The sequence below is a fragment of the Puma concolor genome, chromosome E3, assembly GCF_028749965.1.
Source record: "Puma concolor isolate L17-30 chromosome E3, mPumCon1.1.hap2, whole genome shotgun sequence".
NCBI classification, from domain to species: domain Eukaryota; kingdom Metazoa; phylum Chordata; class Mammalia; order Carnivora; family Felidae; genus Puma; species Puma concolor.
In genome coordinates, this window is record NC_141682.1 from 8207469 (window position 1) to 8235113 (window position 27645).

Below are 27645 nucleotides of genomic sequence, written 5' to 3' on the forward strand. Positions count from 1 at the left end.
CCACCATTGCCACCTTGAACACAGCCTCTTTGCCCACTTCCTCCACTCTAGAAACTGCTTCCGCTGCTACTACAATCTTGGTAACAACAACCACCCCTAAAATACCACACAGTCCTCCAGGAGTCACTTCTTCAAATATCCACTCTACAGGAAGCACGACCACATCAGCAATAACCCCATCTCCCACCACTGGTACCCCGAGGTTAGCCGTCACCATAAACTCATCCTCTGTTAGTACAGGCATGCCTGCCTCAACACTGACAACCATCACCCCCACGTCCAGGGGTACCAATGGTTCATTCATTACCATTCCTGACCTCACCTCTACAAGCACTATTTTCAAAATGTCCACAATCCCCACATGTATCATCCCATCTCCCCCAGCCGCCCAAAATACAGACACAACATGCAGTGTCATCACAACCTCTTCCACAAGGCTTACTATGGCGCCCATGCTCACAAGTACCCACAGCACTCCCCCTCCCACCCTTGCTACACACACTCCAGTTACATATGCAGGCTCATCTTCCACGTCTACCAGCAGCAATGGGACCATTCGGACAGAGAGTACTACCTCAACCGCAACGAGCACAAATACATCACACACAGATGCTAAATCCACCCTGGCACCCACTACCACTGACACACACACAGCATCCCCGACCACAGGACGACCCTCTTCTACTAGATTTACTACATACACAGGCAAGGTGACTGTCACACCCTCTCATGCCACATCCACCTGGAAAACCACACTTACTCATACTGGGGATGTTTGGACACAGTCTCTCACCATGGAGATTACTTCTCCTCTTGCAACTGCATCATCAATCACTCCCATGAATATGGTCAATTCTCTGACATTTATCACCTCTACTCCAGTCACCACCAATACTGTGACATCAGCCATGAGTACGAGTCTATCTTCTCCACCTGCCCCAACCGCAGTCAGTCTCCTCTTTGACAACAAACACTACCCCTTTATCCACCTTGATTACTACCTTCCCTAGTACCCATGCTGCATTCACCCCTACAGTCACCATGGCCACAACTGAAATCACCACTCCCACAAACACTTCTATCTCTGCTACCTCGAGCACAGCCACTTCACCCACTTTCTCTGCCCCAGAAACAGCCATGACTGTTACTAGAATGTTGGTAACACCCACCCCCACAATATCACACAGTACATCTTGTGTTTCTCCTACACTTTCTTTCCCTACTCTGACTACATCTACAAACGCGCTAAATACTTCTTTCGGTACTATTATTCCCTTTTCAATATCCACAACAATAATGTCCTCTTCCTTATCCTCCGCCAGTGTAAATTCAATGCTCACGACCACCCCTAACTCTCTTCCTACATTCTCACCTCTCTCTGGTATGGAAAATACAGGGACTTCTGTCACTGCTTTCACTACTCTTTTTTCATCCGAAACTACAAGAACTTCTCCAACCATGTCTTCTCTAAAAGACCTTTGCGACTGAAACAACCACCACTTGTTTTATTTCTTCTACTACCCCATGTCCAGAATCTATATCAGTTACGATAGTGCCTGCCTCTCTCACTACTTCATGTATGGAAATGCGTCCAAGTAGTGAAGTTACTTCGATGCCTAACATCCCAATGTCAGTGTTCGCCTCTACTACTGAGATGGCTACCTCCCCTAGTTCCACCAGTATGACAACTGTGTTTCCTAGGCATACGGACACTTCTGCTTCCGTTCTGGAAACTCATCCTACCGACAGCATAATGGATGTTCCTAGTTCTATCAGCACTGGGACTGTCCCCAGTTACACGGTTTTGATAAGCACTCAAAGACCCACCAGTGGAAGCTGGATGAGCACCAATTCTGTAACCGTCCCACATATGCCTGGCTTCATGAGCCTCCCACTGACCATGAAACCAAGCAGCAGGTTTCCAACTGCCATGGTGACTTCAATCAAGTTGACTCACTCCACCCCACCCACCATCAAGATTCCAGAAACACCGGTAGTCATCTCTCAGACTGCCACCACCCTTATGTCACCCAGGGCAACTTCAACCACTACTCAGATGACCACACAGTCTAGACTGACTACACCTCAGGTTGGACCTACTGCTTCCCTGTTCCATCTCCTTTCTCCCCTAATAAATTTCTGTGTCACCAAGGGCAAACCCTATCCTGAACTTCCCTTTCTTACTGTGTTGCCCAGGCACCTGTGACCATGGTGGCACCTGGATGCTAGGCCTATGCCACTGCCCTTTGGGGTTCTCTGGGGACCACTGTGAGCTCCAGGAGATCAGGTGCCAGAATGGAGGTAAATGGGATGGCCTCAAGTGCCACTTCCCTAGCATCTTCCATGGCTACTGTTGGAGTTTGTGGTGGAAGAGGTGGATCTGGGTGAGTTGTCAGAGCCCTGCCTTTTGCACTTTCTCCTGGGAGGTGCCACTGGCTCTCTCTGGGCCCAGCCCTGCGGTTACCTGTTAGTATTCATGCCATTTTGTCTAATTCTGCCATTCTTGCCTTCTCTCTCATGCTTCCCTCTACCTCATCTCATGCCTCTTTTTCACCCTCACCTCCAGGAGGTGGTTGGACCACACTCCTTCCTGTGGTCTCCTCCCAGTCTGGGCTGCTTGGAGCTGTATTAACTTCTAATTGCCACTGTAACAAATTATTACAAACTTAGCGGCTGAGATAATGCAAATTTATTATCTTACAATTCTGTAGAGTAGGAGTCTAACGTGAGTCTTACTGGGCTAACATCAAGGTGTCAGCAGGGCTGTGTTCTTCTCTGAAGGCTTTAGGGGAGAATCCATTTCTTTGCCCTTTTCAGGTTCTGAAGCCTCTCACATTCCTGGTCTCAAGGCTCCCTCTCTCCATCTTCAAAGCCAGCAACATTTCATCTCTGTGTCTTTCTTTTTTTTTTTTTTTCAAAAAAATTTTTTAAAGTTTATTTATTTTTGACAGAGAGAGAGGCAGAGAATGAGCAGGGGAGAGGCAGAGAGAGATGGAGACACAGACTCGGAAGCAGTCTCCAGGCTCTGAGTTGTCAGCACAGAGCCTGACGTGGGGCTCGAACTCACAAACTGCGAGATCATGACCTGAGCTGAAGTCAGATGTTCAACCAACTGAGCCACCCAGGCGCCCCATCTGTGTCTTTCTTCTGTAGTCACATTTTCTTGTGACTGATTCTGACCTCCTGTCTTTCTCTTCCACTGTTAAGGACTCTTGTGATTATGTTGAGCCCACCCAATAATCCACGTTAATTTTCCCATTTTAGTCAGACGATTAGCAATTTTAATCTACATACGATCTTGATTCCTCCTTGCCATGCAGCATAACATATCCAGAGGTTCTGGGGACTAAGACATAGGCATCTTTGGGAGCCATCATTCTGCCTCCCACTGAGGCAGACAAGGGAGAGACCACAGGTCTGACTGCTGTGCCTCCTTACCTCTAACCTTTCCCTCACCTTGGCACAACTTATCCTAGAAGTCCTATCTCCTTTCCTCTTACCATTCATTCAGTCTTCAGGGAACATGGAGAGGAGTGATGGGATGAACCTCTGGATTGTGGTGTTGGCAATGGTGGTGAAGTGACCAGAACAGGGCATATTGTGCGCAGACACTGTGGGTGCTGAAGGGGATATGGAGGTGTCTGTTGACCAGGAGATCTCCCCTGACCTCAATGACAACACTTCCAAGGCCTACGAGGATTTCAGCGACACCTTCTGGGATCAGGTGACGGGGAAGGGGAGGGAACTCAAGGGTCTTTCCTTGAAGTTGAGCTTGGGCATCTGGGTGCACTCAGGTCACGAGGTTCAGGTGCAAGTGGAAGTGCAAGGATCCTGGCATTTCGGATGCAGAAGATTTACCAAAATGTGCAAGGATTCAAGGATGTGGAGATCCTGTCCCTGAGGCAGGAGACCCTTTTGGGGCTATGGAGGTAGTGTTGGGTGGGGGAAGGAGAATGAAGGGTGGGGGAATGGAGAAGCCATCCTTTCCTTTTGGAATCAATCAGATTTCAAAAAGAGAGAGGTGGAGGTAAGACATAGGGGAACTAATAACTCCATGGGGAATTTTTTGGATCATTTTCTGTAGTCATTTCTCTGTAGGAGAGATGCCACCTTCCTTTTGAAGCATGGTTGGAAAGAGAGAGATTACATGGGACATGCAGGGAGGTGGTGCATAAAGGCTTATGGGAAGCCTGGTGTCTGGACAGTAGCTGGTTTCTCTCTGGCTGGCACCCGGCCTGCTGAGTGGTCAGCCCGAGTGAGGCAAAGTGCCCAGGAGGGCCTGGTTTGATAATGGCTTGATGCAAGGCAGGAGAATGTCAATCATTCCTTGTCCTGCCTTCCAGGCTGACCAAGTCAGGGATGCTGGTGGGTCCTGAAAATAATGTGTCTGGAATCCCAACTCATTGCCTCTGCCTTCCTCTCACACCAGTGCACTTGTGGTTGGTCCTGGAGGTGACCTTCTAAAGACCTGTGTGCCCCAGGCCTGGGCACCCTGTAAGACACCCAACCTTCTCGATCCCCTCAGGAATGGCAGCATTGTGGTGCCCTTTAGCCTCCAGCTGGAGAGCGAGTATGAGAAGGTGAAGACAGTCTTGAAGGAGGAGCTCCAGAATGTCAGCCACAATGGGGACAGCTGCCAGAGTGACTAGAGTAAGCCAAGACCGGAGGGAAGGGTTGGGGCAGAGCCACCAGCTTGGAGAGGAGCCTCTGGGCTCCGGTGCCAGCCCTGGGGTAGGCCTACAGCCAACTGGGCCAAGGATGGGGTTAAGGAGGGGCTAGTCTGAACCTGGGTGCTGGGGAAGACTCCTTGAAAGTTCTGCTCCAAATTTTCAGGATGGCTGAGGATGCTTGCTTATTCGGGGGAGATGAGAGAGGCAAGAGTCACCTTCCCTTGCAGCCCCTCCACATGTCCCCCACAGTGGCAGAGCCCTCTCTGCCCCTCCCCAGGCTTCCCTGCTCTGCTTCCCTGTCCCTGACCCTCTATTTATTTTTTAAAGGTGTGTGTGTGTGTGTGAGAGAGAGAGAAAGAGAGAGAGAGAGAGAGAATGAGCAAGCAGGGGAGGCGCAGAAAGAGGGAGACCGGGAATCCCAAGCAGGCTCTGCACTGACAGTGCAGCTCAATGTCATGAACTATGAGATCATGACCTGAGCCCAGTTCAAGAGTCCAAGGCTTAACTGACTGAGCCACCCAGTCGCCCCTGTCCCTGACCCTTTAACCTCCCTCAATTCCACCTGTGCCTGTGTCCTCCCCAGCCCTGTGTTTTAGGCCTGACTCCATCAAGGTGACCAACGACACCAGGAAGGAGCTGACCCTGGAAGGTAAGGGTGGGCAAAGGGCTGAGTGGCCCCCGGAGGTCGTGACTCTCCCACCGTGGACATCTGCCCATTGACATTCTTGGGGAGGAGGGAAGACCTTTCAGGAGGCAAGTGGTGTGGCCCCGGCAGGGCTGTCCTTCCTGGAGCTTATTAGCTTCTCACCTGAGGACCAGCAGGGAAGGTGAGGGTCTTAGGGGCCGACCCTCCCCTCATCTAATCTCAGGGTCCACTCCACGACGCCCCACCCTCGGAAACGTAGTTTCTCCCATCTGTTTTCAGCGTGATTATAACCAGGCCCCTGAATAGAGTGGATGAGGTCCTTGTCTCTCTGCACCCCCCTCCCACCTCCAGCCATCTGTCGCCGCGCCACTGCCAAAGGCTATGAGGATTTCTTCTTCCCCTCGGTGGGGGAGAAGGGGGAGAACCGGCTCCACCGCGTCACCAAATGCACGTCGGGCGTGGATGGCGCCATCGACTGTCACGAAGGCCAGTGCCTTGTGGAGAGGAGCGGTCCCGCTCGCCGGTGAGACCCTGAGCACCCGCGGGAGCCCCGCCCCCCCCCCCCCCCCCCCCCCCCCCCCCCCGTCCACCTGCCGGCGCCCGCGGAGTCCAAGTATGTTAGCCTAGCCGACCCACCCAGATGGTGGTGAGGGTCTGTGACATGTGACCCCCTGCTCCAGCTGCTTCTCCACGGACACGCGCTGGTTTTCGGGCCCGCGCTGCGAGGTGGCTGTCGCCTGGAGGGCACTGGTCGGGGGCCTGACGGGGGCCGCGGCTCTGCGGCTGCTGGCGCTGAGCATCTTCGTTGCCCGCTACCGCACAGCCGGCCGAGGCGGAGGCAGGGGAGCGCGTTGGGGGTGGGCGTGAGGGCGGCAAAGGGGTCCCTGCTGGGGCGGTCCTGCTCTGCCAGCGCGTCGCCCCAACTCAGGTCCTGGGCTGCCTCCCGGGGAGGGGGGCAGAGGCTTCCCTGGGCGCCACTGCGGGCCTGGGGAGGACCCAACTACCTCCCTTGCCCGAGGCAGACACGGACCTCCTGCCGGGAAGCTTGAGTAGCCACTTCCCTGGGCACCCCCCGAAGGAGGCGCGGGTCCTGCACGCGCCATCCCTACAGGGCAGGCACTGGGCACAGGAGCCCCCCTCCCAGGCCTTGCTTTCCCCACCCTTCCTTCCCTTCTCTTTTCCTGCCCCTTTCTCCTCTCTGTTCTCCCCCCCACCCCCCGCCCGCCCTTTTCTCTCTCTCTAGTCAAGGATGAAAACTTCCAGGTGGCCTTGGAGGACGTGGACATCAATGTGAGCGTGAGGGTGCCAAGGGGGGATGGTGAGGAGCTCTCCCAGATCCAGGTCCAGAAGCCCTCCCGCCAGCCACCAGGGCAGGGGCCGGGCTAGGGCCAGGAGGCAGTGGCTTTCCAGCCAGTCTGAGCAGGGTGGCTCCCTGTTCCCACTCCCTCTTTCACACATATTCTGTGGCGGGTGCACATCCAGAGACCTGAGGTGGCCTCGTCCTTGCTGTGGGCCCTGCGCCTCCCCCTCCCCCCCCCCCCCCCCCCGCCCCCTGCCCCCAACGGTAGGAAGGAACCATACGCACCGCATCCGTTTTGAGAGATGGCCCGAGGACTCGTGCAGCGCCGTCTCCCGGTTACCTTGGGCAAGATCCGACCAGCCCCCGATCCTCATCCTTCTCCCAGCTTGGGTGAAACCCACCTGGAGACCCGGTTCAAACCCAGGCTCCTCCACTGTGGGACCTCGGGCAAGTCAGTAACTTCTCTGAACCTGTAGAATGAGTTTGGCATACTCGTGCTGATACCTTGAACGACTGTTGTGAAAACTAGATGTGCTCCGGCAGATCTCTGTCCCAGTGCACCTTCCTGTGTCCCCACATGCTTCAGGGGTCTCGGACCTCAGTCTCTATTCTCCTATGCGGCTCCCTATGCCTGTTCCCCACCCGCAGCTGGAACCACCCTCCCTCCTGCTCCCTATGGGACTCCTTGCCGCTGTGAACCCACTGCTGGACTCTCTCCATGCCCCAGCCCCCAGCCCCAAGTCTCCCCCAGTTTGTCCCTTCCCCTGTCTTTATGACTTCAGCCCTAAATTCTTACCCCTATCCCAGTGCCCGCATCCTAAATCCTCCCTCCTCCCCTGACACCCGGTTTCCAGTTATGTACAGATGTCCCTTGCCTCTCAGGTCCCCCGCTGCTGCTTCCCAGGCCCTGGTCTCCTGTTCTGAGGCTCCATTCCTTCTCCCTCCCAAGGACACTGGACCCCAGTTTTCCGGGGCCTCGAGAATGAGCAGAAGTGGAGCCCTGAGATGGAGAAGCCCTCTCAGCTCCTTGGCCTCATTCCTCTGTCTCCCCTGTCCCCTCCCACGCTTCCTCACCGCTCCCCTCTCCCTAGCCTCGCCCCCATCCCTGCAGTAACCTCAGGGGCCAGAAGTCCCCAGCCTTCTCTGCAGGAACATCTCATGTGCAGACAGGAAGCCTGCCAGCCTCCAGTTCTCCCGTGGGAACACAATGTGGCATTTCTTGTAAAAGAAGTTGCTCTGTGTCTTTCTGCTTCTTATCTCATGGCACCTCCACTTGGAGAACAGGGACTTCCAGAGGATATGTGGGAGGGCCTGGGAACACCAGTTTCTCCCAGCAAGCAAGGAAGGCATCTGTGGGCTGTCCTCAGGGCCATGACTTTCCTCCTAGAGCTCGGGGCCTGTTTTCTTAGAGAGTAGGTGGCTGGGGGAGCCACCAGTTCAGCAGCAGGTGGGGGCCTGTTGGGTTTAGCCTCTGTGCCCTTCCTCCCTTGACATAGGAAGGTCAGGGCTGGGTCGGGGGGTGGGGGGTGGGAGGCCCAGGCTACGTCAGCTGCCATTTGCACGGGTGGGTAAATCTGGTCTCCCCAAAGATCTTGGGCCTCCCCAAGCTTGGGTGGCACATACACTCACGCCAGAGTCTGCCATGCTTTGGCGTGGGCCCTCCCATTCCCACGACTGTGGGTAGGTGGACTGGAGCTGAGGGTGCTTGGGGCTGACAGAATGAGGTTCTTTGGGTAGGGGTTTGGAAAAAGCCCCTGAGATCTTTGCCCTGGACAGGAGAGGGATTGGCGTGGCTGGGGGTGGAGACCAGGACCATAAAGCCTCAGGTGTGAATGGGAGCCCCACCCAGGAGAAGGGTTGGTGGTTGCGAGCCTGGGGGGGGGGGGGGGGAGGCACTGGAAGTTTGGAAGGGGCCAGCTTGAGGTGGATGATGGAGAAGGAAGGCTGGAAGAAAGAGGGGTTTCTCAGGGGTGGGGTGCAGGGTCCTTCACTCAGCCTGGCCTGTGGCTGGCCGATCCTGGAAGGGCCGTCACTCCTCCCTCCATAGTTACCCTCTCCCAGCCATTTCTTCGCCCCCGCCCCTTGGTAACCGTCAGACACTCTTCGCGCCTCTGGTCTCCGGTCCCTCCCTCTCACTCTGCCCCACCCATGACTCTGGCTTCCGCTGGAGAGACCCTGGCTGTGGGCGGTCAGCTTTCCTGGAGTTAGACGCGAAGGTTGATAGGCTGCCCTTTGGCCAACTCCCTGTGGTCACCACACACCATCCACCCAGCCCCATCACCGCGCCCCTACTCTGGGCCAGGCGCTGACCTTCCCCAAGGCAAAGATCTCCGGGGTCCTTTAAATAGCTGGATCCCTCCCTGGGAGCTCTCATTTCTCGGTCCCTCCTCACGAGGGAAGACCTTGCGTCCAGGGCCCCATCGGGAGATGCTGGTGATCTGGATCCTGACACTGGGTCTCTGGCTCTGGGCACCTGCCCCAGTGACACGGGGTGAGTGAGACCGGGGCTGGCATTCCCTGGGGGGCCAACGCATGCTGGCCTCAGGCAGGGTTCAGGTGGCTGGCTTCCTCCTTTTCCCTCACTCCCTTTGCAGGGGACGGGGCTGCCAAAGAGCTGGACCTGGGCTGTGACCTCATCTTACCTTTGGGGGTGCTAAAGGGGTCACTCTGGAGACGTGTGGGTCCAGAGCAAGGGGCATGGCCTGCGTTGTGCAGTTGATGACCTATGCCAAGCCGTGACCCAGGGGCTGAAAGGGGGCTGGCCTCCCCCCGTCTCCCCTCTCCAGCCTTCCCCCTGCGGGGAACGGGGACTTTTTCTTCACTTGGATGGTGGACTCTGCCTGCCTTCGTCCTGTGGCCTGCATCTGCCCAGGAGGCCGGGTCTTTCCAAAGAGGCACTGAACGGGCTGCCAGCCCTGGGGGAAGGAAGGATCCAGCATTTAGCAGCTTCTCCCTTGCATGGGGAGAGCTCAGGAGACCCTGGGAAAGCCCCTCTAGTTACAAATGGTTGGAGGGCTGGGGGGGAGACACAGGCTCTGGGTCCTTGTTGAGCCTGTCATGGCCATTTCTCTGGGAAGCAACTGGTTTCAAGCTGATTTCCCGTGGGGTCCCTCACCAGAGCAGACTTTCTGAGCCCCCACCCCAGAGACCAGGAAGAACCGGAGGGAAGGGGTGGGCAGGACAGATGCTGGGGTGAGGAGTGTTGGGGGGAGTGAGCCCAAGGCCCCAGGTAGAAGAGGGGGCTTTTGAGTTGAAGGTCCTGTAGGGTTGTGGGAAGGGGTGGCGAGTGGGCAGGGGGAGATGGGGAAGGGAGTCTTTGGTGCCCTGCAGGGCAATAGTGAGATAACCCACGCAGGGAGTCCTGAGACGTCCCCCACACGAACACGGGCCCTTAGGCACCACCATACCCTCAAGTACCTGCTTCTCCCCTGCCCGGACACCTTTGAGGCCCAGAAGCCCAGCCCTTGGGAGTTGCCAATGGGCAAGGATGAGAGGCTGCGAGTGTGAACTTTGTGAATTTCAGGACACCAAGAAAGTACATTAATGATAGCTATATTAGCTTTTAAAAAAAATGTTTATTTAGTTTTGAGAGACACAGAGAGAAAGATAGAGTGTGAGCAGAGGAGGGGCAGAGAGGGGGACACAGAATCCGAAGCAGGCTCCAGGCTCGGAGGTGTCAGCACAGAGCCCTATGCGGGGCTCAAACCCATGAACTGTGAGATCATGACAGGAGCTGAAGTCAGATGCCTAACTGAGCCACCCAGGTGCCCCTATATTAGCTTTTTTAAAAGAAAGTTTATTTATTTTGAGAGAGCGTGTGCATGCGTGTGCACACGCGTGCGCGCGCGCGCGCGCACACACACACACACACACACACACACACACACACAAAGAGCAGGGCACAGAGAGAGGGAGAGAGAGAATCCCAAAGCAGGCTCCGTGTTGTCAGTGTGGAGGCTGATGCCGGGCTTAATCCCATGAGCCATGAGATCATGACCTGAGCTGAAATCAAGAGTCAGATGCTCAACCGATCGAGCCACCCAGGCGCCCCATAGAGATATTAGCTTTAAGGCAAAATCCAGAGAATGGGAAGCTATGAGTGGGGTCACCGTCAGGAGGGGTCCTCCCTGTCCCTGCTCCCCAGGCAGCCCCCAGGTCTCTCTCTGGTCAGGCTGTTGGGGGAGAGGGGTGGCGGTGGTGATGATGACAGTGATGTTTAAGGGTCCAACAATCAGCAGGTGCATTGCCTCTGTGTACCTTACGGTGAGTTAGAGGTAATCCGCACCAGCGGAGACCCTCTGTTCCTAAGGTGCTCAGTGTTGTGTCGACTCGAGTGAGCCCATTGGCATGCAAGAGTCAGAAAGCATCTCTCTCTAAGTGCAGAGAGCTGTCAGGAGTGGAGAGGTCAGGCAAGTAGAGCCATTCCAGAAGACTCCAGAAGGTCTGATGATACCCAGAGCACCCCCCCCTTGCCTCCCACCCACAGAGGGCTGTTCACAATGTCATTTCACAGCATATAGCACATATGACTCTCACAAGGAAGATTGTGTAAGGAAGTGGAGGCAGACAGGTGACTGAGGCTCAGAGAGTGATCTATCTGGGGCCGCACAGCAAATAATTAACAAGGTGCCACCCATTTGACAGAAGGTTTGTACTGCCCCATCCCTGAACTGGAGGACCTCAGCCCTCTGCACCCCCCACCCCCACCCCACCCCCTGCTTGTATTCTGGGAGGGGTTCAGATGTCAGGTCAGAGACTCTGGCTGGCACCTATAGTTTTCTTTCTTTTTCCTTTTATTTATTTTGGGGAGAGCGCAAGCTGGGGAGGGGCAGACAGAGGGGGACAGATGATTGGAAGAGGGTTCTGCACCGACAGGCTGACAGCAGCAAGCTTGATGTGAGGCTTGAACTCACGAATCGTGACCTGAGCTGAAGTCAAACGCTCAACCGACTGAGCCACTCAGGGGCCCCTATAGTTTTCTTTCTAATTTGTGCCCTCCTCTGGGTACTCCAGTTCACTGTGAGGACTGATGAGGTTTTGGACAAGCAAACAGTAGGGAGAAGGAATGCCAACCTGAGAAGGTAGGAAAAACACCGGGACAGGGCTGTGCAGGGGACATGTGCGTAGGAATGCCCCAAAAGTAGGGACGCCTATGCGGGATGGCGCGTTGGGAAAGTGAGGGAGCGCCCCTGGGCGACTAAGGCATTAAAGCCTGATGGAGGCTTTTGGACACCAGAAGACCTCTGTGGCCTGAGCAGGGGTGGATTGCCCTGCCAGGGAACACTCTTGTCTTGCCCTGAGAGCCATCCTGGCGTGGCTCCAGCCGGGAGCCCCCCTTCGCCGGATGATGGGCTGTGGGGGCCCCGGGAGAGGCTGCCCTAGAGCCTGTGTGAGTGAGAGGGCAGGAGCCTCTTTCTGGTGCTTGACGGAGGTGACCATGGAGATTCTGGGGGTGGCTGTCCTCCAGACCCGGGGCTCGGGGGCGGATGTGAATAGGGCACAGTCTAGAATTCTCCATTCTCTATGAGCTACAGGGACCACAAAGACCACACAATGCTGTGGATCGACATGAGGATTGGAAGCCCGTGTCCTGTTTCGTGTACACGAAGTTCTAAAGTGTTCACGGGAAGGGTATGGGAGGGAAGCTCCTCGGGCTGGCTGGGGGACAGGGTAGAAGTGTGTGTCGTGGAGGGGCTGGGGCTGGGCCCGAGGGGTCAGAGCTCTGTGGCCTAGAAAGATGAAGGCGGAAGTAGAAACACCCAAGCGCAAAATCGAGAAGAGTGTGGTGAAGCTGACAACAGATTTGTCCACAATAGACAAAGGGACAACCTTTGAAACTTGCCTGAAATAAATTTCGAGCAATTAAAAGGAAGTGTTTTACACGGACGGTAATAAACTTACTGAGCAAACACAAGAGGCCTGCTCTGCCTGGGCAGGTGCTCGGTGCTCGGGATGAGGGAGGATGAATAAGCCAGTTTATAGTCAGGTTTATTAGATGGCACCATGGAAACAGTACAGAAAGGACCGCCACCCAAGCCCGGTGGTGCTGGAGCTCAGAGAGGGGCTCGCCTCCAGGGAGGGATCCTGTCTTGCCTCCTCCAGCTTCTGGTGGCCCCGGCGTTCCTTGGCCGTGGTGGCATAACTCTGATCTCTGCTCTTATCTTTGCGCGACCTCCTTCCCTGTGTGTACAATCTTCTTCTCCCTTCTCTCCTAAGGATATGAGTATTTGGATTTAGGGTCAGCCTTAAGTTCAGGAGGATCCAATCCTGAGATGCTTAACTTGATCACATCTGCCAAGACCTTCTTTCTTTTTATTTTTTATTATTTTTTAAGGTTTACTTATTTTTGAGAGAGAAAGACAGTGCAAGTGGGGGAGGGGCAGAGAGAGAGGGAGCCCCTCCAAAGACCTTCTTTCCAAATTAGGTCACATTCCCAGGGGGCTCTGGGGTTAGGACTGCCACATATCTTTTGGGGGCAGCGGGGGATACAATTCAATCTGTTCCACCAAGCTTCCACGGCAACCAGAGCAGCTGTCCTGTCTTCAGGGAGGCTGTGGGCAGGGGGAGGGGAGAGAGCTGGGGCGGCTTGGCCTGGCCTCAGCCCTACTGCCACTCTGCCAGGTGGGATCGGCCTTAGAGAAAAGGAGACAGGCCCAAGCCACTGAGCTCATGCATGGCAGGGCTGAAAGTGCTCCCGGGGCTGGGTGACCAAAGCACATCCCAGTGGCTCCACACTCTTTCTCTTGTAGAATCTTCTAGAGGGAGCAGTGTGGTCAGGGCAGGCATCATTCATCTCCCTTTTCCAGGGGGAAATGGACGTTTGGAGAGGGTAACTGCACGAGCTCCTACAGCTGTGTAGTGGCTGATCCTGGAGGCACTCATGGGCCCCGCTCGCACCCCAGCCTTCGGGGCTGCTCCTGTGGGCCCCATTGACTGAGTCCACCTCAGGCACCAATGTATTTTGGAGGTGGCAGGAGGAAACAGTCTCACGTCTTGGTGGCGGTCTTCAGACTTGCTTTCTAGGGCTTTTCCCCAAGAAGGCCACCAAGTGAAAGACTTGGCCAGCTACCTGGCTGCCTTATTCCACTGCTTAGCTTTTTAAGAAAATCTAAACACCCGTAATGCAAAGAAGTAAAAACTGTCAACAGGGCAGGAAAGTAGCAAATTTTGCTTGTTTGGTAGGAGAGCTAGTGTCTTTGATGGTGAGTTAATGCAACTGCAACATGGGCAAATACGGTTGACCCCTGAACGACACAGGGGTTGGGGCGCTGACCGCTGTGTAGTCGAAAATCCCCATGTTACTCTCGACTCCCGCAAAACGTAGCTACTCACAGTCTTACTGTTGACCAGAAGCCTAACCGATAACATAAACAGTCAATTGACACATATTTTGGGTGTTCTGTGTATTATATACCGCATTTCTACGATAAAGTGAGCTAGAGAAAAGAAAGTATTAGATTACAAAAATCATAAAGAAGAGAAAATACATTTACAGTGCTGTCCTGGAAAAGATCTGTGGGCAAGTGGACCCGCGCAGTTCAAAGCCGTGCTATTCAAGGGTCAGCTGTAGACCATTTTTGTTAAGCATTTTGATCACGAGAGTGTGAGGAATCCCAGCTTGGGAATCATTAATCATGAGTGATTTTCCTGCATTTTCCAAGGTGTTGGATACATCTAACCTTTTATTTTTATGGCACATATGTTTTAAACATGATACCATGAGTGCATATTTGTTGTATAACATAGGGAAAATATAGGCAAACAAAAGGAAGAAAATTTTGCTTAACCTTACCACTCAGAGAAACATTGTGAACATTTTCGTATATTTCTGAGTATGTGTTTAGATTTATTCTATTGGCAGTATGTGTTTTTTTTTTTTAACGTTTATTTATTTTTGAGACAGAGAGAGACAGAGCATGAACGGGGGAGGGGCAGAGAGAGAGGGAGACACAGAACTGGAAGCAGGCTCCAGGCTCTGAGCCATCAGCCCAGAGCCTGACGCGGGGCTCGAACTCATGGACCGTGAGATCGTGACCTGAGCTGAAGTCGGACGCTTAACCGACTGAGCCACCCAGGCGCCCAGGCAGTACGTGTTTTAATGGCCATCAATATTCCATTCTTTTTTTATACATATAAATTTTTTAATGTTTATTTATTTTTGAAAGAGAGAGCCATCAGCACAGAGCCTGACGCGGGGCTCGAACTCATGAACCGTGAGATCATGACCTGAGCTGAAGTCAGATGCTTAACTGACTGAACCACCCAGGGGCCCCTCAATATTCCATTCTATGGAAGATTATAGTTCTCCAATCAGTCTCTTCTTCCTCTATTCCTGGACAATTTTAGCCTATTCATCATTATAATAAATAATGATGTAATAAACATTCTTGTAAGAAAAAATTTAAAAATCTGCATCAAGTTACTTTATTTTTTAAGGAAGTTATCCTCTTTTTTAAAAAAATTATTTATTTATTTTGAGAGAGAAAGCTTTGGTGGGGAGGGGCAAATGGGGGGGGGATATCAAGCAGGCTCTGCACTGTCAGCACAGAGTCTGATGTGGGGATGGGGAGCTCGAACTCATGAACTGTGAGATCATGACCTGAGCCGAAGTCAGATACTTAACGTACTGAGCCACCCAGACATCCCAGGTGACTTTATTTTAGAATCAACGTCTAAAAGTGGGGTCACTAAGAATGGTACAAGTCTGCCGATGGTCCCTGGTGCATATTTTCAAATTATTCTTTGGGGACACCTGGTTGGCTCAGTCAGTTTAGTGTCCAACTCTTGATTTCAGCTCAGGTCATGGTCCCATGGTTGTGGGATTAAGCCCCTGTCAGGCTCCGTGCTGAGCACAGAGACTGCTTGGGATCCTTTCTCTCTCTCTCTCTCTCTCTCTCTCTCTCTCTTTCTCTCTCATTTCTTCTGCTCCTCCCCACTCTCTAAAATAAAAAAAAAAATTCTCCTTTGGAAATATAATACCAAGTGAAGTCCATGGACACCCAACACCTGCTGTCATTATCATTTAATATCACAATTAAATGGGGGTGCAATTTGATAGGTAAAAATAAGTAGCATCTTGCTTTGTTTTGAATTTCTTTGCTCACCGGTGAAGTTTATTTACTTTTTTCTTCTTGTAGGCTGGTTGACCATTTGAAATTCTTTCCTTGGAGAATGGCTGTGCTTCTCCTTTGTCCAGCTTCCTAGGGGAGCATCCCTGACCCTGGAGGTTGCCTTTGGGAAGGACAACTTCACCTGCTCTGCCGCATCCTTTGGGGGCACCATTGCCACCAGAATCCTGGGCTGGGAGGGATCTGATGCTCTTCAGCCAGGGCACCGTGTCCTTGTCCCTCCCAGGAGTGAGTGAAAGCCTTGAGCACTGAAGGAGTTGCCCGCCAGGAGGTGGGAGGTGCAGCAGAGCCTATACCTTGGGGGTCCCTCTTAGACAGTGAACAGGAAGAGGAGGAGCGAGGAGAAGGATAATAAGGGTGTGGTGATGTCTCGGAACCTGAAGGATATGAGAGATTCCAGAAGGTGGGAGGGCAGCTAGGTGAGATGGACAGGGATTCAGGCACTCAGAGCTCATCAGTGTGCCCTGAGAGGCAGCTGTAGTAGAGATGTGGCTATTTTAAGGACAGATTGAATGGCAACTAAATAGAGTAAACGGTATGAATCCAGGAATAAAAATGAAAGACAGCAGGATGTCCGAAGTCCATTTCGATGAGTGTCCTGGCCATAGTTGGGGTCCCTGGTGGCCCTCCATGTCCCTGCCATGGCCTCACCAATCTCTGTGCCTCTACCCTTGTTGCCCCTTCACTCCAGGGCTCTCTTCTTCTAAGGTACAGTTGGGACCATGGCCTTTTCGCTGGGCGTTCTTCACTCACCGTTGCTCCGCCAAGTCCAGAGCTGGCCTCACCCCTGCTTTACTAGCCTTTGCCCTGCCCCACTTCTCTCTCTTGGATGCTATCCTGCCAGCTGGGTGAGCTTGGAGAGAATTTAACCTTTGGAACTCTAGTTAATATTTGAGATCGAAATAGTAATGCCTGCCTCACAGAATAGTATTATGTAACATTAAAACATTAGGAAGAAGGGTCCAGTGGACTTTCCAGTAATCATTTACTCATTTACTTCAGAAATGCTCATTGAACACCCGCTGTGGGTCAGGCTGAACAGGACAGAAGTGCTCTCTGTGACTGGGGAGATTCTGCTCTGGGGAGGGATGAGGGTCAGTGGATTGTGCAGGCAGTTCCCTACACAACCCCTGAGTTCCAGTTGTGATAAGGCTAGTATGGGACTCTGATAGGCGGCCAATATATGCCAGCCCTCCCCACCTCTATTCATTCTTTGTGATTCAGTTAGAGACACCACCATAAACTGCTTTTATGTGTCTTTTCATTGTTTGACTTGTCACAACAAACACAGTCTACTTTTATAACTTAAAGAGTCCAATAAAATTTATAATGCCTAAATCCATGAAACTCTTTTAAAGAATGGGAAAATAGCAGCCCAGATATTACTTTCTTTTTGAAGTCTTTCTTGATAAGAAAGGCATAGGGGCTGTTCCCTCCCTCCTCACACCCCCCGCCATGGTCGCTCCCACCTCCCTTACATGTGGACCTCCACTACCCCCACATTGCCCTGGGGGGCCAGGAGCCCCAGCGAGGACTGGTTTGGGGGGGCTGAGTGGCTGGCTATCCCCAGCGTCCAGCATGGTTCTGGCAGTCACAAGGAACTTCTCTTTGGATGAGAGCCTGGACAAGGGTGGGGCAGAGCTGAGAAGCGGAAGCGGCTTTCCCAGGGGCACACAAGGTAGAGAGATTGAGGACTGCAGTAGCCTCTAGGTCAGATACAAAGAGGGCTTCAGAGGGGCAAGTGGATGAGGTGCCCTCAGAGGCAGGAGGACAGAGTGGCCAAGGCTCAAGGGAAGGGTGAGAGGAAAGAGAAAGCGGCTCTGAGGTCCTATAGCCATGCCTGGGTTTACTCTGAGCCTTGCCACACTCTGCTGTGTGTTGACCAGAGCCCCTGTGTGCTGCCTCTCTCTCTGATCCTCCTTATACCCATGACTCAAGGATGCCCCCCACCTTGGCAGCCTCCCCAGCTCAGGCCCTCTGCTCCCATCATGCTGAATTAGGCAAAGTCTAACTTGGAGGCAAGAGGATTGGGCAAAACAAACATATCTATTGTCTTAAAAATAGCCAAGCAATCTTTTCAATCTTTCTCATTAATGTCAAATTCTAAAAGTCTTAGCCATTATTACACCTTTGACCTGAACTCATCCACCAGTGATTTGGTAGTGCTCTTCCCGAGATGATGGTCTGCAAAACCAAGGATCCAGAACTGTTGATGTGAATGACCCAACCTGACTAATTGTCCACTCCCCACTTACCCTGGATTCCAGTCCTTGTTCAGTTCCTGGCCCCTCCCTATAACAGGGAGTGAAAATGTGGTATCTGGAATGGCAGAGGGTGGCCCTGCCCTGAAGGTTTCCATGGTCATTTCTGCCAGTGGCAAAGGTCCATCCTCACGAGAGGTGAGAAAGGCACAGTTCCAAGGCATCTTTGGGGAGGGAGGAGGAACTGACAGGAGGGACAAGAGGCTGCTTCTCCTGCCCTTTTGAGGAAGTCCCCTTATACCATCTTGTAGAATTCCTAAGACTCCCTAGCTTTATGGCACTATTGTCACAAAGATTCCTTCCATATTTGATCCTACTCATTTCATAGGCAGGACAAAGAGGAGACAGGATTATAGTCCCCCTTTATGTAGGAGAATAGAGTCTTACACGTGTAATCACATGTTCTAAGTGGCGAAGAGATGTCAGAATGAGACCTCCAGTCCCAGGAGGCATTCCCAGCACTCTTACTATTAGACAACTATAGTTTATTGCATGGGCTGTGGGGCCAGGGAGGAGGAATGGCTCACCTGGGCTACAGGGTGGCCAGGTAAAAGTGATAGAGTGGCTAGCCCTTGAGTAAGTGTGTCTGGAGAGAAAGGACAGGCAGTGGGTGAATTATCCATGGCAATGTGCTTTAGCTCTCCTATTCTTCTTGGGTCTGTGAGAATTGTTAGGATAGAGTAGGGGGAGTCTCACATGTAAGAGATGGGGAAGAGATTTGTCAGACTAAGTATCAGCCAGATGACTTAAGGTGACTATGTGGTTTGCAAATCACAGAATGCGAGGAGCAAAAGAATGTGCATGGGGCATTTGTGTGCCTACAACTGTCCTTTCAAATTGATGCCAGAGTGCCCAACTAAATAAACATGTCCCAGAGTGCTTAGGGGAGAATATGTAGGCAATTTTGGGCAGAATATACATATTTTTGGAGGGCAAACAGATTTGTCAAAATCCACACCCATACAACTACTACTCCAAGTCATAAATCACAATCAACATCCAGATCTTTATCTAGTGATACCTTTCCCTCTAGACAAACTAGTATATTCCAGAAAAGACAAAAGTTCTAGATCACCTTTGGTAAGGTGTCCAAATATATAGGTTCCCTGATACTTCTTACAAGTTGTCCTTCAGTATCATAGGTTGACCAGCTATCTGGAACAGATTGTCACTAAGATTGATTAGTGACAATTGTGAACAGATTGTCACACTCCTGCTGCCTCAGCATAGACAGATTTAGGCCTCACAGAAGGATCTACTCTGCACACAGGTACCCCTGATTTGTCCAAGAGTGCAGTTAGCTCAGACAGAACCGTTACTAAAGAGGATGGACTTTCTGCTTCCACATCAAAAACCACTGAATCCTTTACTACAAAGGATGATCATGTACAAACAACCACATCCTTTGCGGGGGGGTCCACTTCCTACACCTCCCCATCAGAGCTATCCACGTCAACATTTTTCACTAACACATCCTACAGCACAGATAATGCAAGTCCTGCCTCCGAATCCTGCATCAGTGAGCTCTCTACCCCTACTATGGTCACTGAACGAACAGACTCAACTCTCACAGGTGACACAACCGTCCACACCTCTGTGTCAGATTCATCTGAGACCACAGTATCACCTGAGGTTTCTCATGCCACAGGCGCTGGGAGTTCTGTAGCTCCATGGAGTCCTGGAGAGGCATCCATCAGCCCAGCTGTCTCAGGACCAACCGCCACTGGTGTCACCCAGATATCCACAGACCACAGCACCATCTCTGATTCCTCTAAACCCACGGACTCATCTGTAACCACCTTTACCAGAGAATATGGAAGTCCTGAGCCCACCTCAAGTCCCAGTGATGCCTTTTCTACTTCCAGTAGTTTTGGCCAAACCACCATGTTCTTTCCAGTGGCTTCCACAGTCTCCTCGACCCTCTCTGATTCATCAAATCCTACATTTTCACCAGACACCCCCCATACCACTGACAAGGAAAGTCCTTCATCCTCTCTGGGTCCAGGTCCATCACCCACCAGCACTCAGGTCTCTGGACAAACAGCCACGCCTTTCACTAAAGAGACAACTGCCTACACACACATTTCAGATTTGTCAACAACACCGACTTCTGGTGAAACGTCCTACACCCAGGATGATGAAGGGACCACGTCCCCTTCGAGTCCTGGCCTGCTGTCTTCCAACCCTGGGATTTCAGGACAGACAAACACAGGCCTGACCGAGGGGCCTTCTGTCTATACAGACACACCTAATGGGTCCAAACCTACCAGTACCTCGGACAGCACAGTTACCAAGGAGGATGGAAGTTCTGCTTCCACATCTGGGCCTGCTGAATCATTTACCACTTCTGGTGTTGATCCACACACAGGCACAACTTTACCTCCAAGATCCCCTCCTTACACCACCACCTCAGAGGTGTCTGCACCCACAGTTTCAACTCACTCTTCCTATAGCACAGATGAGGAAAGTGCTACTTCTCAGTCAAGCTCTAGTGATTTATTTTCCACCAGTGTGCTCTCTGAACAATCAGCCAGGACTCTCACAGAGAAGCCAACTGTCCACACCATTTCTGATTCATCTGAATCAACAGCTTCTTCCTACAGCCTCAGAACCCCAGGCCTTGGCAGTTCTGCAGCACCCTCGAGTCCTGGAGAATTCTCTTCCAGCCCAGTTGGCTCACGACTGACTGCATCTACAGTCACCCAGCCATCCACAGAGCACAGCACCGTGTCTGATTCTTCTCAACCTCCAGACTCATCAGCAACCACTTATACCAAGGATGATGAAAGTCGTGTGCCTACGTCAGGTCCCACTGAATCTTTAACCACCTCTCCTGGTTCTGGACCACCAGCCTCACCCACAGCTATGGAGTCTACTTTCTCCACAAGCATCTCAGAGTCGTCAGAATACACAGTGTCTTCCTATAGTACAGATTCTTCAACTCCATCAGACCATGAAGGATTTCCCACCGCTTCCCTGACCACTGGACACGGCGCTACAACTTTTACTGGATTGCCCTCTGTCTTTACAACTATGCCTGATTTGTCTGAAACGGCCGTTTCATCTGAAACCTTCTATACCAGGGATGATGGAAGTGCAATGTCCCCTTCCAATTCTGGCCATCTGTCTAGCACCCTCTCTGCCTCAGCACACACAACCACAGGCCTCGTGAAAGGATCCAGCATGGTTACAGGTACCACTCATTCATCAGAACCTACAGTTATCTCAGAAAGCACTGTTACCAAAGAGGATGGGCTTTCTGCTTCCACATCAAAAACCACTGAATCCTTTACTACAAAGGATGATCACCAACAAACAACCACATCCATTGCTGGGGGGTCCACTTTCTACCCCCCCTCAGAGCTGTCCACACCAACATTTTCAACAACTCACACCTCCTACAGCACAGATAATGCAAGTCCTGCCTCCGAATCCAGCATCAGTGAGCTCTCTACCCTCACTGTGGTCACTGAACGAACAGACCCAACTCTCACAGGTGACACAACCGTCCACACCTCTGTGTCAGATTCATCTGAGACCACAGTATCACCTGAGGTTTCTCATGTCACAGACGCTGGGAGTTCTGTAGCTCCATGGAGTCCTGGAGAGGCATCCATCAGCCCAGCTGTCTCAGGACCAACCGCCACTGGTGTCACCCAGATATCCACAGACCACAGCACCATCTCTGATTCCTCTAAACCCACGGACTCATCTGTAACCACCTTTACCAGAGAATATGGAAGTCCTGAGCCCACCTCAAGTCCCAGTGATGCCTTTTCTACTTCCAGTAGTTTTGGCCAAACCACCATGTTCTTTCCAGTGGCTTCCACAGTCTCCTCGACCCTCTCTGATTCATCAAATCCTACATTTTCACCAGACACCCCCCATACCACTGACAAGGAAAGTCCTTCATCCTCTCTGGGTCCAGGTCCATCACCCACCAGCACTCAGGTCTCTGGACAAACAGCCACGCCTTTCACTAAAGAGACAACTGCCTACACACACATTTCAGATTTGTCAACAACACCGACTTCTGGTGAAACGCCCTACACCCAGGATGATGAAGGGACCACGTCCCCTTCGAGTCCTGGCCTGCTGTCTTCCAACCCTGGGATTTCAGGACAGACAAACACAGGCCTGACCGAGGGGCCTTCTGTCTATACAGACACACCTAATGGGTCCAAACCTACCAGTACCTCGGACAGCACAGTTACCAAGGAGGATGGAAGTTCTGTTTCCACATCTGGGCCTGCTGAATCATTTACCACTTCTGGTGTTGATCCACACACAGGCACAACTTTACCTCCAAGATCCCCTCCTTACACCACCACCTCAGAGGTGTCTGCACCCACAGTTTCAACTCACTCTTCCTACAGCACGGACGAGGCAAGTGCTACTTCTCAGTCAAGTCCTAGTGATTTATTTACCACCAGTGTGCTCTCTGAACAATCAGCCAAGACTCTCACAGAGAAGCCAACTGTCCACACCATTTCTGATTCATCTGAATCAACAGCTTCTTCCTACAGCCTCAGAACCCCAGGCCTTGGCAGTTCTGCAGCACCCTCGAGTCCTGGAGAATTCTCTTCCAGCCCAGTTGGCTCACGACTGACTGCATCTACAGTCACCCAGCCATCCACAGAGCACAGCACCGTGTCTGATTCTTCTCAACCTCCAGACTCATCAGCAACCACTTATACCAAGGATGATGAAAGTCGTGTGCCTACATCAGGTCCCACTGAATCTTTAACCACCTCTCCTGGTTCTGGACCACCAGCCTCACCCACAGCTATGGAGTCTACTTTCTCCACAAGCATCTCAGAGTCGTCAGAATACACAGTGTCTTCCTATAGTACAGATTCTTCAACTCCATCAGACCATGAAGGATTTCCCACCGCTTCCCTGACCACTGGACACAGCGCTACAACTTTTACTGGATTACCCTCTGTCTTTACAACTATGCCTGATTTGTCTGAAACGGCCGTTTCATCTGAAACCTTCTATACCAGTGGTGATGGAAGTGCTGTGTCCCCTTCCAGTCCTGCCCAGCCTTCTAGCATACTCTCTGCCTCAGTACAGACAACCACAGGCCTCATGGAGGGATCCAGCATGTATACAGGCACCCCTCATTCATCAAAATCTACAGTTATCTCAGACAGCACTGTTAGCAAGGAGGATGGACTTTCTGCTTCCACATCAAGAACTGCTGAATCCTTTACTACAAATGCTGATCACGGACAAATAACAACATCCTTTGTTATGGGGTCCGCTTTCTCCACCTCCTCCTCAGAGCTATCCACAACAACAGTTTCCACCCACTCTTCCTATCTCACAGATTCCGTTATACCCACAGATCCATTAACAACCATATTTACCAAGGATGATGGAAGTACTAGATCAACACTGAGCTCTAGTGAATCGTTTACCAGTTCTCAAAGTGATGTACAAACAACAGAGTCTTTTACTATGGAATCTGCCGTCTCCACAACTGTCTCCAATATGTCACACCCTACCGTTTCCCTCAGTACCTTCTTGACTACTGGCAAGGGAAGTTCTTCATCTCCTTTTGGTCCTAGTGTATCCTCTACATCCAGTCAGTCATCTGGACCAACAAGCACAACAGTCTCCTTTACAGAAGAGAGAACTCTCTACACAAACATTTCTGATATGTCCACATCAACCATTTCCTCCGAGACTACCTCTGTCCACGATGAAGGAAGTTCTACATCCTCCTCAAGTTCTAACATATCGTCTACCACCCCCACTGTCTCAGCAGAGACAACCACAGGCATCAAAGTGAAATCCACTCTCTCTACAGGCACCCCCAATTTATCCAAATCTACAGATACTTTGGCGACTGTTGTTACCAAAGACAATGGTATTTCTTTTTCCTCATTAAATGTCATTGAATCCTCTACGACTTCTGGTGGTGATGCACACTCAAGCACATCTTTTCCTCAAGGATCCACCTTGTATACAATCACCTCAGAGCTGCCCACACCATTATTTTCTACCTATCATTCTTACAGCACAGACAATGCAAGTCCTGCTTCTCCATCAATCCCCAGTGAACTCTCTACTCCCACTTGGATCTCTGAACAAACTACTACAACTCTCACAGAGGAGCCAACAATCCATGCCACCATTTCAGAATCATCTGAATCAACAGTTTCTTTCTACAGCCCCCATCCCACAGGCACTAGGAGTTCTGCTACCCCATGGAGCCTTGGAGAGGCATCTACTAATCTAGCTGTCTCAGGAACAACTGCCAGTATGGTCCCCTTGAAATCCACAGGGCATAGCACAATCTTTGATTTTTCTCAACCCACAGACTCATCTGCAACCACTTTCACCAAAGAGGATAGAAGTTCTATGTCCACATCTATCCCCGGCAAATCTTTTACCACCTCTGGTGGTGATGGACAAACAACTTTTCCTCCAGGATCCACATTCTATACAATAACCTCAAAGGTGTTAACACCAACATTTTCTTCCCACTCTTCCTATAGCACAGACAAAGCAAGTTCTGCTTCCCCATCAAGCCCCAGTGACCTCTCTAACCAGACTGTACTCTCTGAACAAACCACCATGACTCTTACAGAGGAGTCAACTGTCTACACCAGTGTTTCTGATTTGTCCCAATCTACTGTTTCCTCTGAAACCTCTTTTACCATATTTGAAGGAAGTTCCTCTTCAGGTCCTGGCCAACTCTCTACCACCTCTGGTGTCTCACAAGAGACATCCTCAAGCCTAAGTGATGGGTCTACTGTCTATACAGACACCCCTGATTTGTCCAAAACTACAGTAACCTCAGACACCACCCTTTCTAACGAGAACATAAGTTCTGCTGCTACTTCAAATTCAGGTGAAACTTTTCTCACTACAGGTGGATATCAAGAAACACCCACATCCTTTACTATGGAATCAACTGTCTCCACAATCCTCTCAGATTTATCAAATCCAACAGTTCCACATGGTACCGTCTATACTACTGAGAATGCAAGTTCTTCTTCCCCATCTGGTCCTGGTGAATTAATTTCCAGTACTCTAGTCTCTGGGCAAACACCCACATCCCTTCCTGAAGCACCCACTGTCCACACAACCATAACTGATTTGTCTTACTCCACTGGTTCAGTGGTTACTTCCTCCACCAATGTCAATGGAATTTTTACTTCCACACCAAGCCCCGGTGAATTATCCACTACCACCTTGGTCTCTGGACAAACAACCACACTTTTCACAGAAAAGCCAACCATCTACACCATTTCTGATTTGTTCAGTTCTACAGTTTCTGTTGACACCTCCTCTACCACTCCTAGTGGGGGTCCTGCACCCTCATCAGGTTCTGGCTTGTTGTCCTCCACTACCATCACAACCATCACTGAGGAATCGAGTGTCTTCACCACTACCACTTATTCCTCTAATACAATGGATTCATCTGATGCCCCCAATACCACTGAAGATCTTAGTGCATTATCTTCATCAAGGCCCATCCATTCCTTTTCACCCCCAGTCTCTGGACAAATGCCCACCACCTTGGGTGAGAATTTCACTCTTTTCATCACCAGCAGTGATTCTGCCAAACCAACGATTTCTACTTCAATCCCCTCTTCCACAGACAGCTCTAGTCCTGCATCCCCATCAGCTCTCACTTTCTCTTCTACAACTAGAGACATCTCCAGACCAACAGCCACCACCCTCAGAGGAGGATCTACTATTTTCCAAAGCAGCACAGGGTCACCAAACACAACAATATCATCTGACAGCTCCCAAACCACTACCTCTCATACTTCTTCTTTAGCCTCAGCTCTTCCTAGCTTGTCCTCAAGGCCAGTCTCTGACTCTTCCTCAGCCGTTACAGATTCCTCTGGTTTTTCTCCTCCTCTGTCCTCCACTTCACATGGCTCTACCCATGCTCCAGTCCTTGGGTTCAGTACGTCTTCAACTCTCCATCCTCTGTTCACTAGCACCCATACAACTGTGATGACGACCCAGTCTTCAGCTATGACACCAAGTAAGTCTTTTTGTACGTCACTCTGTGAACCTCTCCTGTCCATCTTCTCTCATCAACTAATCAGTTTTGACCTCGTTGTGGTCTTGTTTCATATTTCCTGGGCCTTCTTGTTGTCAAAGCATGTCATCCACATGGGTGGATGTTGTCTTTTCTTTTTTCTTTTCTTTTCTTTTCTTTTCTTTTCTTTTCTTTTCTTTCCTTTCCTTTCCTTTCCTTTCCTTTCCTTTCCCTTTTCTTTTCTTTTCTTTTCTTTTTTTTCCTTGTAGGGCTCTTGCTTTCTTTGCTCATCTTCTTTCATTTCTTGTTTCCATCTTCCCCATTGTCCCTCCTCATTTCCCTCCCCCCCCCCCCACCTCCCCCGGAGCTTAAGATGGTGGCAGTGGTTCTCATCCTCCTCTTTCAGTACAATGCCTAAATGATGGGACCTGGAATGGGAGATAGTATTTTTTGTCCCTTGGGCTTCCATGGTGACCGCTGTGAATTCTACCCCTTCACAGGCCAGTGCCAGAATGGGACCATCTGGAATGGAAAAGAGTGTGTCTGTGCCCAAGGCTTCTTTGGTTACCAATGCAAGTCCCTTGTGGACTCCTTCTTCCTAGGTAATAAACTTTTCTGAGACCTTCAGATTGTCCCCATATTCCTTAACCACTTAAACAGGAGGGTAACATTGAAAGGACTATCTGCTACCACTGCCTCATTGTGCAGATAGAGGAGAAAAATTAACCTTTGCCTGGGTCTAAATGCAGGTAGAGCATGGGCCTTCTGACTCCTCCTCCCGGGCTCTTTTCACTGGCCCATCTGCCCCTCTCATCGGGATGTTTCTATTCCAACCCTTTCTGGAGACTTCCACTTAGCTCTCTCTCTCTGGGTCATGATCCTGGCCACTAGTTCCTTGTAGTGTTCAGAGATAAGGGGCAAAAGTTTCAGTGACTCCTACTTGTCTCTTGAATTTCCATCCACCTGCCTACCCACTTTCTTTGCCTCCATGAGACCAGCAGGAGGAGATTAATCCCAGAAGACATTACTGAGAGGTTGCTGTCTCATGTATAATCTGATCTGTTCCCACAGAAATCCCAGAAATAATCAATGCCACTTTAGGTGTGACAGTGAAAGTGACTAACAAGAATTTCACAAAAGATCTGAATAACATATCCTCCCCAGAATACTGGAATTTCACTCAACTATTCAAGAGTCAGGTAAGAGTAGGGAAATCTCAGATCCCCTAAAGTGGATGTCCAATGTTATTGGGGATACAGGGGCTCCTTCTGACTGACTTTGGAGTTTCTCAGCTCATAGATCCCTTCAGTCTTCCCAAGTCCTGAGAGGGACTCTGAGAGCCCCTTCCTTGAACACCACCTCACCCACATCCTGGAGGAGGTAGCATCCTTATGCCTTCCTTTCCTTCTTTCCTATGGGTTAATCCATGGGTTCCCTGTGGGAAGGGGGCCCTGGAGCTGCCTCTGAGACAGGGAACAGGGGCTGCTGCATCCCCCATTCGTGTATGAACTTGGCTGCCTCATTTCTTTCAGATGGATAAAGCTTACATGGGCAAAGACTTTCCCCAGTACAGAGGCGTGATCATTAGGAGACTGTTGTGAGTATGTGAGGGGTGCAGGAAGCCCCTTCTCT

The 27645-nt window shown here is 51.2% G+C and overlaps 2 protein-coding genes and 1 long non-coding RNA gene across 3 annotated transcripts in view; 2 read left to right on the plus strand and 1 right to left on the minus strand.

The window, feature by feature from the left end:
* The first annotated feature begins 443 nt into the window (after positions 1–443).
* MUC3A (mucin 3A, cell surface associated) lies at positions 444–6246 on the plus strand. The gene is given in 11 exon segments (XM_086692778.1): positions 444–934; positions 936–1470; positions 1472–2082; positions 2189–2346; positions 2349–2384; positions 3609–3723; positions 3843–3902; positions 4526–4650; positions 5254–5319; positions 5668–5839; positions 5997–6246. Coding segments are annotated over 11 exon segments (2556 nt in total). The 3' UTR covers positions 6184–6246.
* A 6341-nt stretch (positions 6247–12587) lies between these two features.
* The window catches only part of LOC147572936 (uncharacterized), a 136004-nt gene continuing 120946 nt past the window's right edge, over positions 12588–27645 (minus strand). Inside the window, exon 3 of the long non-coding RNA XR_015245377.1 lies at positions 12588–12827. This is a non-coding gene — a long non-coding RNA (uncharacterized LOC147572936). The remainder of the gene's footprint in view (positions 12828–27645) is intronic.
* LOC147572937 (uncharacterized) lies at positions 19545–27614 on the plus strand. The gene is made up of 4 exons (XM_086692765.1): positions 19545–26151; positions 26514–26615; positions 27085–27212; positions 27546–27614. Exons 1-4 carry the CDS (start codon positions 19545–19547, stop codon positions 27612–27614), a joined length of 6906 nt encoding a protein of 2301 aa, XP_086548891.1.